General features: G+C 38.4%; 1 protein-coding gene across 1 annotated transcript in view; it reads right to left on the bottom strand.

Annotated features, from left to right (window-relative positions):
- GNAI1 (G protein subunit alpha i1) overlaps nt 1–17141 on the bottom strand; it is an 82221-nt gene that overhangs the window by 24244 nt on the left and 40836 nt on the right. The window contains exons 2-3 of the mRNA XM_058524291.1: nt 8232–8274; nt 7998–8139 (exon numbers count right to left, since the gene is read on the bottom strand). Of these exons, the coding sequence (XP_058380274.1) occupies nt 7998–8139; nt 8232–8274 (185 nt within the window). The remainder of the gene's footprint in view (nt 1–7997; nt 8140–8231; nt 8275–17141) is intronic.

Here is a 17141-nt window from a genome sequence, read left to right as displayed (position 1 = left end):
TTCTCTAAAAACACAAATGTAACCCAAGTAAAAATGACTGAGGCAAGGAAATAAGAAATCAGTTGTTTTTCCCATAACACTGCTTAAAAGGCAGAAAAAGCCTAAAAATAAAACATTCTATGTTAATTTTAACTAAATTGCAGACAGCAAAAATTTTGACTAAACTGCAGTGAGCATGAGTTCATTATGTCAAGATAAAAAATTACAATAAATGCATTACAAATATAAATTTTATGCATACATTTATGAATCTTATATATATTTTTATTTTCAAGTTAACAAAATAAAAAATAGTTAAGTGTTCTTTGTATGGACAATAGAACTTGTTGTCCAAAGAGATATCCAAATATGTGATAATCGATACATGAATGGAGGGAAATAGAAAATACTGTGCTGGAGGCACATCTTACATTTCAAATGAAGGTTAGTATCACTTTGCTATATATATAAATCTGTATTTCTCAGAATCAAAACACTATAATCCTGTAACATCATCTTAGTTTGCAAACATAAGGCAGAATACAAAACCCATTCGAACATTCATCTCGAAAAATAACAAGTAGAAATAACTAGGAACATTTTGAAAAAGAGTACTGGGGAAGGAGGGCTAAAATTATTAGATATTAAAAGCCTACACTATGTAGACTGTTTAGTATTATTGCAGCTCAATATGAAAAAAACCCACAAAGCTGAACCTATTATATGATGAAGGTAAATTAGTAGGAAAGCATATGAATATTCAACAAACACTAATAGATAATTAGCCACCTGAAGAGGAAAAAAATAATGTAGATCCTTACTCCTCATATATAACAAAATAAGTTTCAGAGGGACTAAAGAATAAACATAGGAAACTGTTAAAATTCACTCCCCTAAAAAACTTAAAATAGCATGAATATTTGGTAAATCTTTGGTTGAGAGATTTTCTAAATTTAAACATAATGGAAGAAATAATAGGGGAAAATTTAAAAATCAAAAACCATAAGATTATAGGCAATATGCAAAATGTGAGGGAACATTTACATTAGTGGACAAAGCGTCAATACATATGTACATGTGAACAAGCCAACAGATAATCAAACACCAAGACCCCAACAGGTGAGGGAATAAGGGATAAAACAGGCCACTGACATAAAGAAATAAAAACATAGTCAACAAAGATAGGGAAAACTGTACAATTACACTAAAAATTGAAAATATAAATTAAAGTGAAATAAGATTTACTAATAAATTAGCCAATATTTTTATTTTTTATTGCAATTTTATTTATTTATTTTTTATTTTTTTAAATTTTTTGTTTATTGCAGTAACATTGGTGTATAACATTGTAAAAATTTCAGGTGTATATCACTGTACTTCTATTTCTGCATAGATTACATCATGTTCACCACCAAAATACTAATTACAACCCATCACCACACACACGTGCCGAATTATCCCTTTCACCCTCCTCCCTCCCCCCTTCCCCTCTGGTAACCACCAATCCCATCTCGGTCCCTATGTGTTTGTTTATTGTTGTTATTATCTACTACTTAATGAAGGAAATCATACGGTATTTGACCTTCTCCCTCTGACTTATTTCACTTTGCATTATACCCTCAATGTCCATCCATGTTGTCACAAATGGCTGGATTTCATCGTTTCTTATGGCTGAGTAGTATTCCATTGTGTATATATACCACATCTTATTTATCCATTCGTCCCTTGATGGGCACTTAAGTTGCTTCCAAGTCTTGGCTATTGTGAATAACACTGCAATGAACATAGGGGTGCATGTACCTTTACAAATTGGTGTTTTCAAGTTCTTTGGATAAATACCCAACAGTGGAATAGCTGGATCATATGGCAGTTCTATCCTTGATTTTTTGAGGAATCTCCATACTGTTTTCCATAGTGGCTGCACCAGTTTGCACTCCCACCAGCAGTGTATGAGAGTTCCCTTCTCTCCACATCCTCTCCAACACATGTTGTTTCCTGTCTTGTTAATTATAGCCATTCTGACGGGCGTGAGGTGATATCTCATTGTAGTTTTGATTTGCATTTCCCTGATAGTTAGTGATTTTGAACATCTTTTCATGTGTCTGTTGGCCATCTGTATATCTTCTTTGGAGAAATGTCTGTTCAGGTCTTTTGCCCATTTTTTAATTGGGTTGGTAGTTTTTTTGTTGTTGAGATGCATGAGTTCTTTATATATTTTGGAGATTAAGCCCTTATCAGAAGTATGGTTTGCAAATATCTTCTCCCAATTGTTAGGTTGTCTTTTCGTTTTGTTGATGGTTTCCTTTGCTGTGCAGAAGCTTTTTAGTTTGATGTAGTCCCATTTGTTTATTTTTGCTATTGTTTCTCTTGCCCGGTCAGACGTGGTGTTTGAAAAGATGTTGCTAAGACCGATGTCGAAGAGCGTACTGCCTATGTTTTCTTCTAGAAGTTTCACAGTTTCAGGTCTTACATTCAAGTCTTTAATCCATTTGGAGTTAATTTTTGTGTATGGTGTAAGGTAAGGGTCTACTTTCATTTTTTTGCATATGGCTATCCAGTTTTCCCAACACCATTTGTTGAAGAGACTTTCTTTTCCCCATTTTATGTTCTTGGCTCCTTTGTCAAAGATTAGCTGTCCATAGATGTGTGGGTTTATTTCTGGGCTTTCGATTCTATTCCATTGATCTGTGTGTCTGTTTTCATGCCAGTACCATGCTGTTTTGGTTACTATAGCTTTGTAGTATAATTTGAAATCAGGGAGTGTGATACCTCCAGCTTTGTTCTTTTTTCTCAGGATTCCTTTAGCTATTCGGGGTCTTTTGTTGTTCCATATAAATTTTAGGATTCTTTGTTCTATTTCTGTGAAAAATGTTGTTGGAACTTTGATAGGGATTGCACTGAATATTTTTAAATGTAAGATTCCTAAAATCTGGCTATTAGAGCGTTAAGATAAGGCACTCTCGTAAACCGCTGCTAGGAAGGTAAACTGATACAACCTTTCTCAAAAGTGATCTGGGCAAATATGGCAGACAGATATAAACTAACTAATGAAATAAATTACAGAATTAGAGGGAAGGAAGTGTCCATGACACAGGAGCATGCTGAGGCTGGGGGAGAGAAGGAGCTTCTTTAAGTCAACTCAAGGCAAGCTTTTCTGCTCCTTACAGCCTGGGTTATTCCAAGTAAGTGCTTCTCACACTACCTGTGACGAAGGGCCAGTCTTGTGTTTTATTTTCTTTTGTTTCCAATCTATTTCAGAACTAATACCATTAGAAAAATAAAATTTAGGGGCCGGCCTGGTGGCGTAGTGGTAAAGTTTGCACGCTCCGCTTCGGCGGCCCGGGGTTCGCAGGTTCGGATCCCAGGGGTGGACCTATGCACCGCTCATCAAGCCATGATGTGGCAGTGTCCCATATACAAAATAGAGGAAGACTGGCACAGACGTTAGCTCAGGGCCAATCTTCCTCAGCAAAAAGAGGAAGATTGGCAACAGATGTTAGCTCATGGACAAACTCTCTCACCAAAAAAAAAAAAAAAAAAGAAAAAAGGAAATTTAGATGGCATAAAATATAAATCCATGTTCTTAAACTATCAGAGTCAACATATAAATTACCCTGTCGATTGCTATAAATCTCTCTAAATGCTCACCTTAATTTCTGTCTTTCTCCTGTGCATGTGCTTGTGGACTGACACAGGTCCACAGACCATACTTTGAGCAGCACTGTTTTAAGTGATGTGGTGCTTAAGACATACTAATAGGCCCCTGCACAATACTTTCCTAACTTCACATTATTAGAAACAATGATCTAATTTATCAATATATCAGCATTCACAGATTGACTACACTCATTCTGAGCAAGTTTTGGAAGGATATTAGGCACAAAACTTGATTGCTCTGCAACAGCCTTAAAAACAATTTTGTTTCCTTCCATCTCAAATAAGTGATGTATAATCTGCTTTGCAAATCTGGTAACTGCCAAATATGAAGGAAACCACAGCAAATTAGTTACCATCTCTTAAAATTTTACATCTTTTTATACAATTCTCACCAAATTAACCTAGATATTAAGATGTAATTCCAATCAAGATACCAACAGGTTTTTTTTGCTTGTTTCGTTTCAACAGGGATGCAGGGAATTAAGTTGATTCTCAAGTTCATCTAGAAGAGAAATGCATAACAGGCTTGATATTTGGTAAAAGAAGAACAATGGGATGGGTGCTCTTACTCTGCCAAATACCAATTAATCGTATGAAGCAACAGAAACTAAAACAATGTGATTGTGACAATAGTAATAACAACAACAGCAGCAACAACACTTATTGATCATCTATTATGACCAAGGCATGAGGTAAACACTTGATGTTCATTATGTCATTACTCCCCACAACCGTCCAAGGCAGATGTTACTATTACTTCCACCTTATTATGATGAAACAAACTCAGAGAGGATAATTTAATAAGTGACTGATCTGGGGGAAAAAAAGAATATATCAATGGGAAGAAAAATGGGGTCCAGAAACACACCCAATTTCATGCTACAGGGAGCATTTTCAAGTCACTGAGAAATGGAGTATTTAACAAATAGTTATAAGGCAAGAAATGATCAGATTATGAAATATACTTAGATCCCACCTACCACGAGACAAAAATAACATTTACAGGTGAGAGAAGAGATAAATGTAAACAATAAAACTATAAACATTCTGGAAAACTAAGAATAATTTCAAAAATAATTGTAAGTTGAAGAATATCTTTCTAACAAGACGCAAACATACGAGTCAGAATTGACCGCAAAAAATTTAAGACCTCTATAACAAGAAAAATACTATTTCAAAAAAGTAAAATGAATTGAGCAAAAATATATGCAAAACATAAAGAAGAGTTAATATCTCTAATATTTAAAGAGAATTAATGTGAAAAGGACAAGTAATTTAACAGAATTGAGTGAAGAATAGTAAGAGGAGTTCACAGAAGACAAAAAGATACTCCACCTCACTAAAAAACAGGAAAATAAAAACTAAAAAAGAAGACAATATTTTCACTCATGAGATATTAAAAATTAAAATGCTGATAATATCTAGGCAGGTGAAACTCTGGTAAAGCAGACACTGATGCATGGTTGCTAGAAAAGATTACTCACATCGCTTTTCTTCTGAAAGCAAATCTGTGGTACCCATCAAAATTAAATATCTGGTTATCCCTCAACTCAGCGATATTACTTCCAGGAATTGATAGTTTAGAAATGGAAATATATTCAGCCTTTGAAGATACTGCTTCTTACTTGTAGAATGCTTTTTTGTTGTTTTGTCTAGAAAACTCTTCTATGTGTTTCAATACCAAGCTCCAGTGGCCGTTCCTCGTGTCCAGGCCATGTTTAATCCACCTTTGATTCCTCAGCACAGTTCCAAGAGCCTTGGAGTATTTAAAGCTTATGTAGAGGCAAGGTAACATAAGACACGGAGGAGACCAATCAAAACCAACGTGAGAGCGTGAAGACATCTGTGTGAAGGAGTCAGTAACAACGGCTAGTGCAAACAGAAGTAACAGTCTGAAGGCAGAAGAAAGCAGTTACTCGGTTACAGCTAGAGGGAGTGTAAAAAGAGTGGGTCAAACCAGCTCCAGCAAAACGAGGATGAGCACAGCAGGCCCACATGTCGACTTCAAAGCATCAGAAAATCAGAGTGGAAAAAAAAAAGGCTTGTGGTGAGAGAGTAGTTATTCCCAGTCAGTCCTGAAACTAAGTTGAAGTTACGTTAAAAAAAATAAAATTAAGGGCCCGGCCTGGTAGCATAGTGGTTAAGTTTGCACGCTCCACTTTGGCAGCCCAGGGTTTGCAGGTTTGGGTCCTGGGGGAGGACCTATGCACCGTTCATCAAGCCATGCTGTGGCAGGCATCCCCCATATAAAGTAGAGGAAGATGAGCACAGATGTTAGCTCAGGACCAATCTTCCTCAGCAAAAAGAGAAAGACTGGCAACAGATATTACCTCAGGGCTAATCTTCCTTACCAAAAAAAAAAAGAAAAAGAAAAATTAAAAAAGCAGAAAATGGCAACATTTCTTGAGAGAAAAATATGAAAATAAATAGACTTAATAAAACACTGCCTGCATTGATCTTTCATTACCTCCTAAAATGGAGGCTACAAAATCTCTAATAATCACATATAAGAGCTGAATGTAGAAATACTGTATGCATGAATTTGACCAAAGGTTTAAATTACCATAATTGGAATTGGTATAAAGTACAATTTATGTCAATCTAAGGGTGGTTTATCTTTTTTTTTCTTTTTTTTGGTGAGGAAAACTGGCCCTGATCTAACATCCGTGCCCATCTTCCTCTATTTTGTACGTGGGTCGCCACCACAGCACAGCTGAGGAGTGGTGTAGTTCCGTGTCCAGGATCCGAAACCATTAACCCCAGGCCGCCAAAGTAGAGCACGCAAATTTAACCACTACGCCACTGGGCCTGGCATGCAAATTTAACCACTACGCCACTGGGCCAGGCCCAGGGGGTGGTTTATCTTTATCTAAGGGTGGTTAGACTAAGAGCTGTGTAAGATTAAGAGCTCAAAAAGCATTTGTTGAATGAATAAAAGATAAATGAATAAATTACAGACTGAGCGGATAGTAAGTAGATAAGGCAAAAAATGTCTGGATCTGATTGAATCTTGTTTCAGAAAAGACAATTTAGAAGAATGTTATGAATTATTATTAAAAATGATCTTGAAATCTACTTGGAAATTGTAATTCATTATACTAAGCTTTTTAATCTTTGTTTAAAAGGAAAAGCTTAGTAAATTTATAAGGCTCAGTAACTTATGAAGAAATTTTAGAGTAACTTCTAAAGAATTAAGCAGGTTTATTTTACAGATTTCTCCAATGTATATTTCCTAATGTTGCTTTCATTCATTTTTTTCCATCCAGCATGAATTGAGCCTATATGTTAAAAACAAATCTAACAGAAACAAAGAAGACAAAAACAAAAAGTTAGTCTCTGTACACAAAAATCTTCATAGTATTAGGAGGGAGAGAGCACATATGGAACACACAAAAATACAAAGGAATTATAAAAAGTAGTAGTAGTAGAAGTAGTAGTAATAATAATACACCTACTTTGTACAGTAAAAATTAAAAATTAAGCTAGAGATTCAGCTAAGGGTTTCTGGGAAGGTCAAGTTTTACATTAGTTAACAGAAAAAGAATCAGTGAAGAAAAAATCACACACATATAATAAAACTTGAAATAAACAGATTAAGCAAGCAAACTGGCTGGGTGAAAAGAAGAAAAAGAAAGCGTGGTATGGACTGGACCAGGGCTGCTTCCAATCAAAATAAAAACAAGTTACTGGGCCAAATAAGTGGGCAGAGGGCCCAGTGCCGGGGTTACCACTAACTGTGCGATACTCCTTCTATCATGCATCTCCTGGGTTCCAGCTTGTTTACTGATAACATAAAGGGGTGGAACCAGCTTTTCTCCTAAGGTCCTTGTTCCTTTAGCTCTGAAATTCTGATACCTGTTTTCTAATAGCCAAGACTTTCCTATTCCAAAGACAGACAACCTTTTATACTGTTCTCATCATATTAGACTGCTTTTTAGTCCGGGCATGAATACAAGTAATTAGATCATTTCAGCATTCCAAATTATAAAAATGAATCTTGAAGACTGCCAGTGTGGGCAGTTTACTAAACTCAGTAGTAACTTCTAAAAATTGTTATGGAGACACAACGTACCAAATATCACGTGTTATACAGAAAATACTGCAATGGGTATTGAGTTGTCCAAACCACCTGATGGATAAGGGAAGTATTCCAGCTATCAAGGGCAGATGATGAGATCTTGTGTATTCTTATTTCACTCACTTCTGAAGCTTCTGACCCACTTCACTCACTACTGTGCTTCTGAATCCTTTTACAAAACGGTCCTGAGATGGTTGATAAATCTATGTTATGTGGTATGGTATTACCAGGCAAGTTATTCTTTCTACTCATCACGCCTGCTCCAACTAATTTAAGAACTCACCGCCCGAGCTGAGTCACCGAAGTCTATCTTCAGCCTCCCCATGGCCCTGATGATGGCGATAATTGACTGGATGGTATTACTGTAGACCACCGCTCTGTACTGTTTACACTCCTCTTCCGAATAACCGGCTTCGTGGATAATTCTGAGACAAAGAAAACAGAGAACACTCACTTCCTCTGACAGAAGGGCACACTTACACACAAAACACAAATTGAATGTCTTAAATCTACTTACTTCATCTGCTTCACAATTGTACTTTTCCCAGATTCACCAGCACCTAAAAAAAGTAAAATAAAATAAGGGATTTCTAACTTAATCACTTATGTATATACAACTCCCAACACACATGCACACACATTCCCTCTCTCTCTCTCTTTCTGCCTCTAACAGTTGAATTTTGTTTTATGACAAAATGATTTTTATTGGTTTCCAAACATATAGAAAAGTTCTCAAAAGTAAGTCCCACCTGTTTATTATTTCTTAGTACTTAAATTCAATAAACTCAACTGAAAAAAATGCTTTCATTGGTATTTGTGTGTGTTCCCTAAAGCATTAAAAAATTCAATTTTCTATAACTTAAATTGACACACTATAAGTAGTTTTATTTAGGATTTTGCTCCCTCGAAGATGTTTTAACCGTTTGGCCAATTATCATAATTTTAGCCTTTGGCTCTTGTGAAGTAGATGGTAGTGGTGCCAAGAAGCCACAGGAAAAATAATTCAAGAATATATGTTAAAATAGCTGTCTCATGCAATATGTTCAACCACCACTATTAAACAACTGACAAACAGCCAACACAAGCTGCTGCACTGAGGATGCGACGGTGCGCAGGACAGAAATGTCTTCATCTTCCCTGTCACCCATGCCATAAGCCCATTCTCAAAACTCTCCTCCACTCTAATACGCAGGGTCTCCTCACAATCTGAGTCCCCAGCATTATGCCATGGTAACATGAAAATATTACCAATGAAATGGCCTTTATAAAATCAGAGCCCTCTTATCCTTCACACTTAGAGTAGCTGCTATCTTTATGTCCAATTAGATCAATTACTTGTCCGGCTCCTCTTGATTGCCAGATACTGAAAACATCTGAGTGCAGAACACAAAACAAGGAAGATACAACAATATCTTCTGGCCTCACGTTGTCTTTGGTCAGGGCTACATAGCGTGGAGGTGTTTATTACGGTTTGAGAGAGAGGGCTCAGGATTTTCACTGTCTGGGCCCCACATTCCCACTTTCCCAGGGAGATTCCTACAGTGCTTTACGCTCCAGCATCACTGAACAACTTACAGTTCCAAGAACACCTACCACTGATCACGCCCAAAGCTTCACACTGTTTCCCCTGCCAAAACGCAATCTGCTCTGCTTCCTCTTGCCGCTCTGGTGATCCTCTATCAACCACGAAACTCACCTCCTTCATCACGGCCTGACCCACTCCCCAGGTGATCCCTGCCTCTCACTCTGCACTTGTTTCTACTTGAATTCTCAGCAGCCTGTGCCAGATACAGAGTCCATCAACCAGAAATGTACTTGGACTTATTTACACTATTTGTAAGGGATACAATTAGATGGCAACCTTCTGGGCTCCATTCCCTTCGCCCCTTTCTCCCTCTAGCTACACAGACACGCGCACCCAAACCATCAGAGGCATCTGAGAACAGGTCATAGGTAAACGGCCTATTTGAAAATCTGGGGGGGGGGGGGGGAGTGCTTAAATTTTACTTGTGATTTGATATTCAAAAAATTTTCCCCAAGATACCAGCACATTAAGTGGAAAAGCAGGAACTGAATAAACAACGAGGGCATTCTTCATGTACAGACAGCCTTCCAATCTTTCAGGGCATCTGCCAATAAAAACAATTCCAAGATAAACAACCCATTATTTATTAATCAACAACAGTGTACTTGGCTCTGTGGCAAGCACAATTGTAGGCATTACAGCCTCACACATTTCTCTAACTTGAGAGGTCTGCCCAAGGAACATGTGTGAGGTAGTTTCCAGGCGATCTGGAAGGGGGCCCTCGGGTTTCTAGAGCACTGCAAGTCAATCAGCAGCTGCCAGGCTGTGGGGACTGGACATTCTAGATCCCAGCATCCATACACAGAGGTGGTGATTCCACAGGCATAGTGAGCTTTGATGAACAGCCACCCATGGCCCATTCTGTTAGCCAAAGAACTCAACAACTCAAAGGCCCGGAGAAAGGCTCACATGAGCCAACCTGGTGAGGTCTGAGAGCCACACGAGGGGACACAGAAACAGTAAAGAGTAAGATTGTTTACCAGTTGAACTATGTGTACACATATGAGAATTTTTAAATCTTAACAAGGAAAAAGCAAATTTTCCAGATGTTAGGAGTTATCTTTAAATTCTAATTTACTTATCTCTTAAAATAATTGGTGATAGTTGACACTTAGCTTACTTTGCAATGAACATCTAGTCAATGGCTTACGGTTCAAAAAATCCTGAAATCTGTTTAACATTAAAGAGCAGGGATAGTAGTGTTATTAATTGAATTGCTACCTAATTTCTTTGCTAGTCACAAGGTACTCTGGGTGGAACAGATATCCTACAGGCAGAAATGCTGAAAAAAATCTTTCAAAGCTTAGCAATTTATGTAATTAGTTTTCAATTCTCACTTTCACGCAGACAGACTCCTAATAGGAACATGAGAAATGCCACATGGTTATGGTTCCAACCCTCTGAGTACTGGTATTCTTTCCACGTAGTGAGTGTACAGGAAAGGGTTAAAGGATGCTCTCTACAGAGTTGAGTCAGCCCAGTCACATTTGAAGATCAGCAGGAAGCAATATTGTAAAAAAACGCAGAGGTAGTGGAGGCGCAGGGGAAGGGAGAAAAGGGTAAATTTCCCTAAAAGTATCAGCGAGGCAGCTACTGCTTTTCACGTTAAGTCCAGAGGTGGGATTAAAGGGGTGGAAAGACCCTTCTTTCAAGAAGAAACAAGTAATATATAACATGTATTGGTCAGCAAAGATCAAAGCATGTGACCACTGCGGTCACAAGGCCAGGCTAGTCAAGGTGACTAAGTGGTCTGTAAAGTAAGCATCAACAAGCTGGGCACTGTGAAATGAGTGGGACTTCAGAGTTGTGGGAAGGGCCAAGAATGTGTGCAGTGGTCATGGCAGGCCCATAACTGCAAAGCCAAAGGCAGGGTCACTGAGGGGATCCCTCAGGCCCCTCTTCAAGGAGGAAGTGGCTGATAGAAAACTGCATCTCTGAGAGCAAATCCTGCGCCCAGCAGGAGTATGACTCCGAACTCAGCATCTGATGATAACGCACCACACGGAAGGTATAGGGCAAGGGAGCATCGACACAGAACCATGGCCAGGGAACTCATCTGCAGGTCACAGGAACACACCTATAGCCCCTACTAACAGAACTTGGAAAAGGAAATGCTTCAAGTTAGGACAAGGAGAGGGAGGGGGAGGGGGAAACTCCAAACAAACCAAGATCTATGTAAAGTAACCCTTGGCTAGATTCTAAGTCCTTGAATAGAATTAACATAATTGACATTATAGAAATGACGATCAAACAGTGTCTGCCCCTGATCTTGGGGGGAGCTGGGCAGTATAGGAAATCTCAAGTTTTAACTGCTGGCAAAGTTTAAAAGAAAAAAAAAGGCTCTACTCTCAAAAAACAAATACTTTTTTTTTTTTTTTAAGAAGATTCTTTGTCTAATCCTCTACTTAAGGTCACATTTATAACATTTATTTCCTGGTTTCAGGGTTGTAAGCTGCCCAATATCACAGGCTGTTCAGCAATTAAATTGGTGATCTAGTCAAGTTATGCTGAATTCCTGACACCACCACTCAACGTTCATGAAATCCTAATTTTTATGTAGAACTTAACAATTTAAAACTTTTACATTGAATAAAGCTACATTATAATTTAGTCTAAATTACAAGTGCATTTAAAGTCACTTCTGTTTATCATAGTGCTACTAAAGATTAGCAAGATCAAGGTCCCCCCTTTTAAGATAGAAGCAAATAAAGAGTGTATAAGGGCAAATAGAAATTAAAAATAAGAGGCTTAATTATTCCAGTTGAAAGGAAGGGAAAAGATTTCCTTCCCCTCCTTTTTCTTAGAGCATCTACTTTAGAAAAATTGTAACTGTACGTACTTTCTCCTTTCTTTGAAATGTGTGTGTGTGTGTGTGTATCCCTTTGAAAACTAAATATGCCTTTTTTGTCAGCTTTATGACCTAGAATGTCTTTCTCGAGGGTGTGGAAGCCATTTCTCTGCAACGTAAACATCAAGGGAGATAGCACCCCCATCTCCCAGTTTCTGTGGGAGAGTAGGAGCCTAACTTGGGTGGGTGCCTTGCTACAAGTTGCAAAAAGTTGTCATAAAAACAGGAGAAGTTTGTTCCTCCTCTGGATAAGGCCAATTAGCTAACACAGACAGTTCCCCAGTTAGCAGGTAAAGTTAGGACGAACTATGTGAGCCATGAGGTGTTGTCAAGCCTCTTACTTAAGGACTAGTTATTGTGCCTCTTGAAAATGTGTATGTAATACGTTGTATCATCCCCATATCAGGGGATGAGGTTCCTGTCTCTGCACTCTCCTAGCAGACTGCCTGCGAGGCACACCACACTCTGGTTCAATGCTTATTCAATAAAAAAAGTGTTTTCTTTCTCTACTACCTTTGCGAAGAAGATTTCTGGGTTGGGAGAAGATTTTGTTTCTCATTATAATTCCCCAACATGGGTAATAATCTAAAAATCTTTTTTATTTAGCTATAAGAAGCTCTGAACTTATATTTAAATAAATATACACACATTTATGGAATATATCTGACATTTTGGGATATTAAAATAATTTGATAATGACTGTAAACATCAGAATCTAGGTCCCCTAGATGACCCACTTTAATGGGTCAATGTTAACTTAAAAACTTTAAAATCCATGTTAACTCCCCATAAACCTACCCCCTGAGCCACTCAAGCCTGAGATAGGTATCATACTATTACATGGAGCAAGAATGATTGCACACACGAGACTACTCTAGAAAAGCAGGACAAAAGGAAGGAAGATTGTGGGCAACCCAGTCAGAGACCACGTTAAGTCAGCTACACTAACTGAGAGATCAACATTTCTACACATCAAGTCTACAGACTCACAAAGTGAGGGGGAGGAAGGATGAAGGACTGGAGGCCACAAGCATATTCTTGGGACTCTACAAGTTTTCTGAAGAATTTGTAATTCAGTGTTTTTACTTGCATAACAAATAATTTAAGAAATTCTCAGTCACTTGAATGACTCCATGTGACTGAACAGAGCCGGACAATTTCAGGGTCTATATTTGAGTTTGTGTTTATAGATGCCTAAGATACTCAAGCAAGTGTCAAACATTTACCTTGCTTGGGAACCTGTCTTTCCACCACTCTATCTGGTTTGGCTGTCAATCACTTGACCCTTTACCCAAAGAAGGGGTCATGTGTTCCTAGCTGGCCAATCAGAGCTGTGTGACTGGGAATAAAAAATACTTATGCTTATAGGTCTTATACAAACCATCAAACAAAACCTTTTATAAATTAATATATGTAGACACATTTGTATATAATATATATAAAACTTACCAAATAGTAACTTTGGATACAGTGATTTTATTTTCTCTCCAAGAAAGAAATGAGATCTAGGTGCCAATCGGAGGTCTTCCCTGGCTTTTTATGTGAAAGCTATCAGAAAAATCCCAGCACTGAAAGGATAATGTGAAATTTGGCCCACAGAAGCCATTTTCCATGATCACATCATGGAAGACACTTAAAGGATGGAGCCCAACACAGGGAAGCAGCACCGAGAGACTGAGAGAAAGTGAAGTCAAGAGGAGCCTGACAACACTACTTGAACCTTTAGATGAAGTCTCACTTAGAGAGATGAGTGCAATTTACCATCCAAAGTGGGATAGTGCTGCGAGTTTGGGGCAGCATAAACCAGGACTGACCGGGCAAAAGCAGGAAATATATCACTCTAGTCATAATTGAAGACAATTTCACCTTGACTTCCAAGCTATGAGAGCCAGTTGTGAGTTTGCTTTCTGTCACACGGACCCAAAAGAGCTTGGACTAACCCTGTGCCAAAAAGTATTACTTTAATTATCTTTAGCTAATGAGGGAAAAACTAAGGAGGTTAATGATCCATTTACACCAAGTGAAGGTCAAATGATAATTACTGCATGCTTTACAAAAGAAAGTTACAGAAGTTTAGATGGAGAAAAGATGTGGGAAAAGTAGTCATTATACAGCCCACTGCAGAAGAGGTATGTTAATTTCAAAAGAATCATATTGCAAGTACAATTTATTGCAGCTAATATATCATTATTTGTCATATTAAGTTAATATTAATTTTACTTTTTAAATATATTAATTTATAAAATTGTTTTTATAGTTCACATAAGACCTACAAGCATAAGGAATTTTGCTCCCAATGATAGTGATACATATTTATGAAAATAATTTAGGACCACACAGGGGGAGAATGTTTTCCTTTATCAGGGAACCATACGTTGCTTTGTCTAAAACTCAAGTCTAATTGTGCTCATGTTTTTGCTCAGCTGTTTACTATTAAGGATCAGTAAATAATTAACACATACAAACTTTCTCAACTTGTCCTATGTTGACCTACAATTCTCCATGGGTTTCTCTGGCATTTCTGAACATGTATGGGCAGAGGCACCAACTGCCTTTGTTCTCTCTACCATCTTTTCAAGGATGTTTATATGGAGAACAGTCTTCGAAGACAGAAATAACGCCTCCCTCTGGAGAAGAGAGCAGGTCTGTTTACGTCCAGTACAAAGCAGATAATGTATCTTCAGGAACAAAGGCTTACTGCACATTACGAAAAAAAAAAATTGGGGATCCCTAAGTTCAGAGTTCTCCTACTGCTACTAGAAGACCAGAATAAAGCAAGAAAAAGTGTGGTGGAAGCTAGTGATTGCCCATTAACAGGTTCTCTCCTTCTGCTCTAATAAGAGTAGTGGCTGGACACACGGCGGCTAGAGACCACATTTCTCAGGCTCCCTGCTGCCAGGTATAAACCACATTTCTCCCCAAAGCACATGTGTGTAAAAGGAAAATGCAGCCTTGGACTCCCTCTCTCCTGTTCCTTCGGATGAGCCAGAGAAAGAGTATGCCTACAGTCTTGTTCCAACCATGTGGATTAAGACAATACCCAGGGAAGGTGGGGCAATGAGAAGGCAGGAAATTGGGTCCCTGAACGCCCACGTGAGGCAGAGCGCTCCAGCACTATTTCACCTCAGATTTGTTACACGAGAGAAATAAGCATCTATCTTCTCTAGGCCACGGCCAGGTTAGGTTTCTTTGATACAGAGCTTGGCCTTTACGCTGAGAAATTTTTTAAAAATTGTCTAGGTTTAAATATATAAAGATATATAAACAAAACAAAGAAGTCCTCAAATCTACAATGTTTAAAAAAATCACCATAAATAAAGTGGAAAGGCAAACTACAGATAGGGAAAAATATTAGTAATTGATGAGTATCAAAGTACAGATTTCTTTAATTCATAATAAATTAACACTAATGGACCAGAAAAATACCAATATTCCAAATAGCAAAAGACACAAACACAATTTAGAGGAAAAACATACATATATAATATTTTTAAACTATATACATATATTTATGCAAAAAAAAACTACATTGAAAGAAATACACTGAAGTGTTTATATCTCCGTAATGCAATTTTATTCTTCAAACATTTCTGTAATTTCCAAATTTTTACATTGTACATAAGATTGAATCAAAACCACGCAATTTACTTAGAAAAATTTGGTCATATCTCTTGCATGATTAAAGTTGAATAAAATCATCTTCTTTAATCTCATTTGCTTCAACCCACGTTCTCATCTCATCACTCATGCACATAAATCTCACATTCAAATCACAGCAAATTACTTTTACTTCCAAAAGTTTCACGATCATCCCTGCCTCTGATCCTCCCTCCTACTTTCTCCCATGTGGAGCCCGTTATCAACACGGGCACTAAAAAAGACCACACCATATTTAGGCAGAGGAGCATCTAGGGTTGATGCGAAGGCACATCCAATTTTCAGGGAGTGTGGAAACTGGGTTGGCAGACACTGGGCCTGCTACATGGCCCATTATGGCAGATGGGATGGGCACCAAGACCAGAGCCCTGCAGAGACTTAGGTAAGAGATTCCGAGGCCTGCACTTAGAGGCAGCTCAGGCAGGCAGGCTCCATGCAACCATGAGTTACAGCGCCAGAAACTTCAATGGTGATGCCAGGAGCACCTAGGTGAGAACATCACCTCCAAGACCAGAGGAGGAGGAGCACGTCACATCTAAGGGACCAGACTCTGTCCCTGCACAATGAATTCAAGCAAGCCACTCTTCTCCCCCCCCCCACTGTCCCCACACCAATTAGGGGAAACAGCAGGAGGGAGGATGGCAAGTGAGGAAACATTTTTACCTGAACACTACAAAAATGGACTGTTGAAATGGTCAGATCGGACCAAGGCTTAAACAACAATGAACAATTTGTAATTTTCCCACTGATCAGCAGCTAGAGGCTCAGCAAGAGGTAGGTTGATTTTAGGCTAAATTAAAATAAAAACAGTGTGAATTAACTCTTGTAACCCTCACTATTAATATATAAGCAATGGTTTCTAAGCATCTTTAGAAAGAGACATGGATACTGTACTTTCCCCTATCAGACAACCCAAATCTCACAGATGACCTCCACAGCCTCCTCTGAGCAACCACCAACCGGACCTGGACAACCACATGTGTCACACCTGGTGTGAGCTGACATCATTCTCTCTCCACCATAAACACTTCCCTTCAGTAGGTAACCAAGGCATATATACATTCCCTTCTTCTACTTTCACCAACTCAGATTAAATCAATTCCGTGTGACACCACGCTCTTGGAATGTATACATGTACCTTAAAGTTTTAATTAGGATTCTGGTCCAGGCCACAGAAGTGATTTAAATGAGAGAAAGAATGCCACCTCTCTTTCCCACAGCAGTCTAAGGGCAAGCAGTCCCAGGGTCACAGTCAGCTGGACAGTGTTAGGGATCCAAGTGCCCTTTTCATATTGCCCTGCCATCTTCATGACACAGCTTCCCACTCAGGGGTAGAC

Source organism: Diceros bicornis, chromosome 3 (genome assembly GCF_020826845.1).
Source record: "Diceros bicornis minor isolate mBicDic1 chromosome 3, mDicBic1.mat.cur, whole genome shotgun sequence".
NCBI classification, from domain to species: Eukaryota; Metazoa; Chordata; class Mammalia; order Perissodactyla; family Rhinocerotidae; genus Diceros; species Diceros bicornis.
This window is presented reverse-complemented; position numbering and strand designations above follow the sequence as displayed.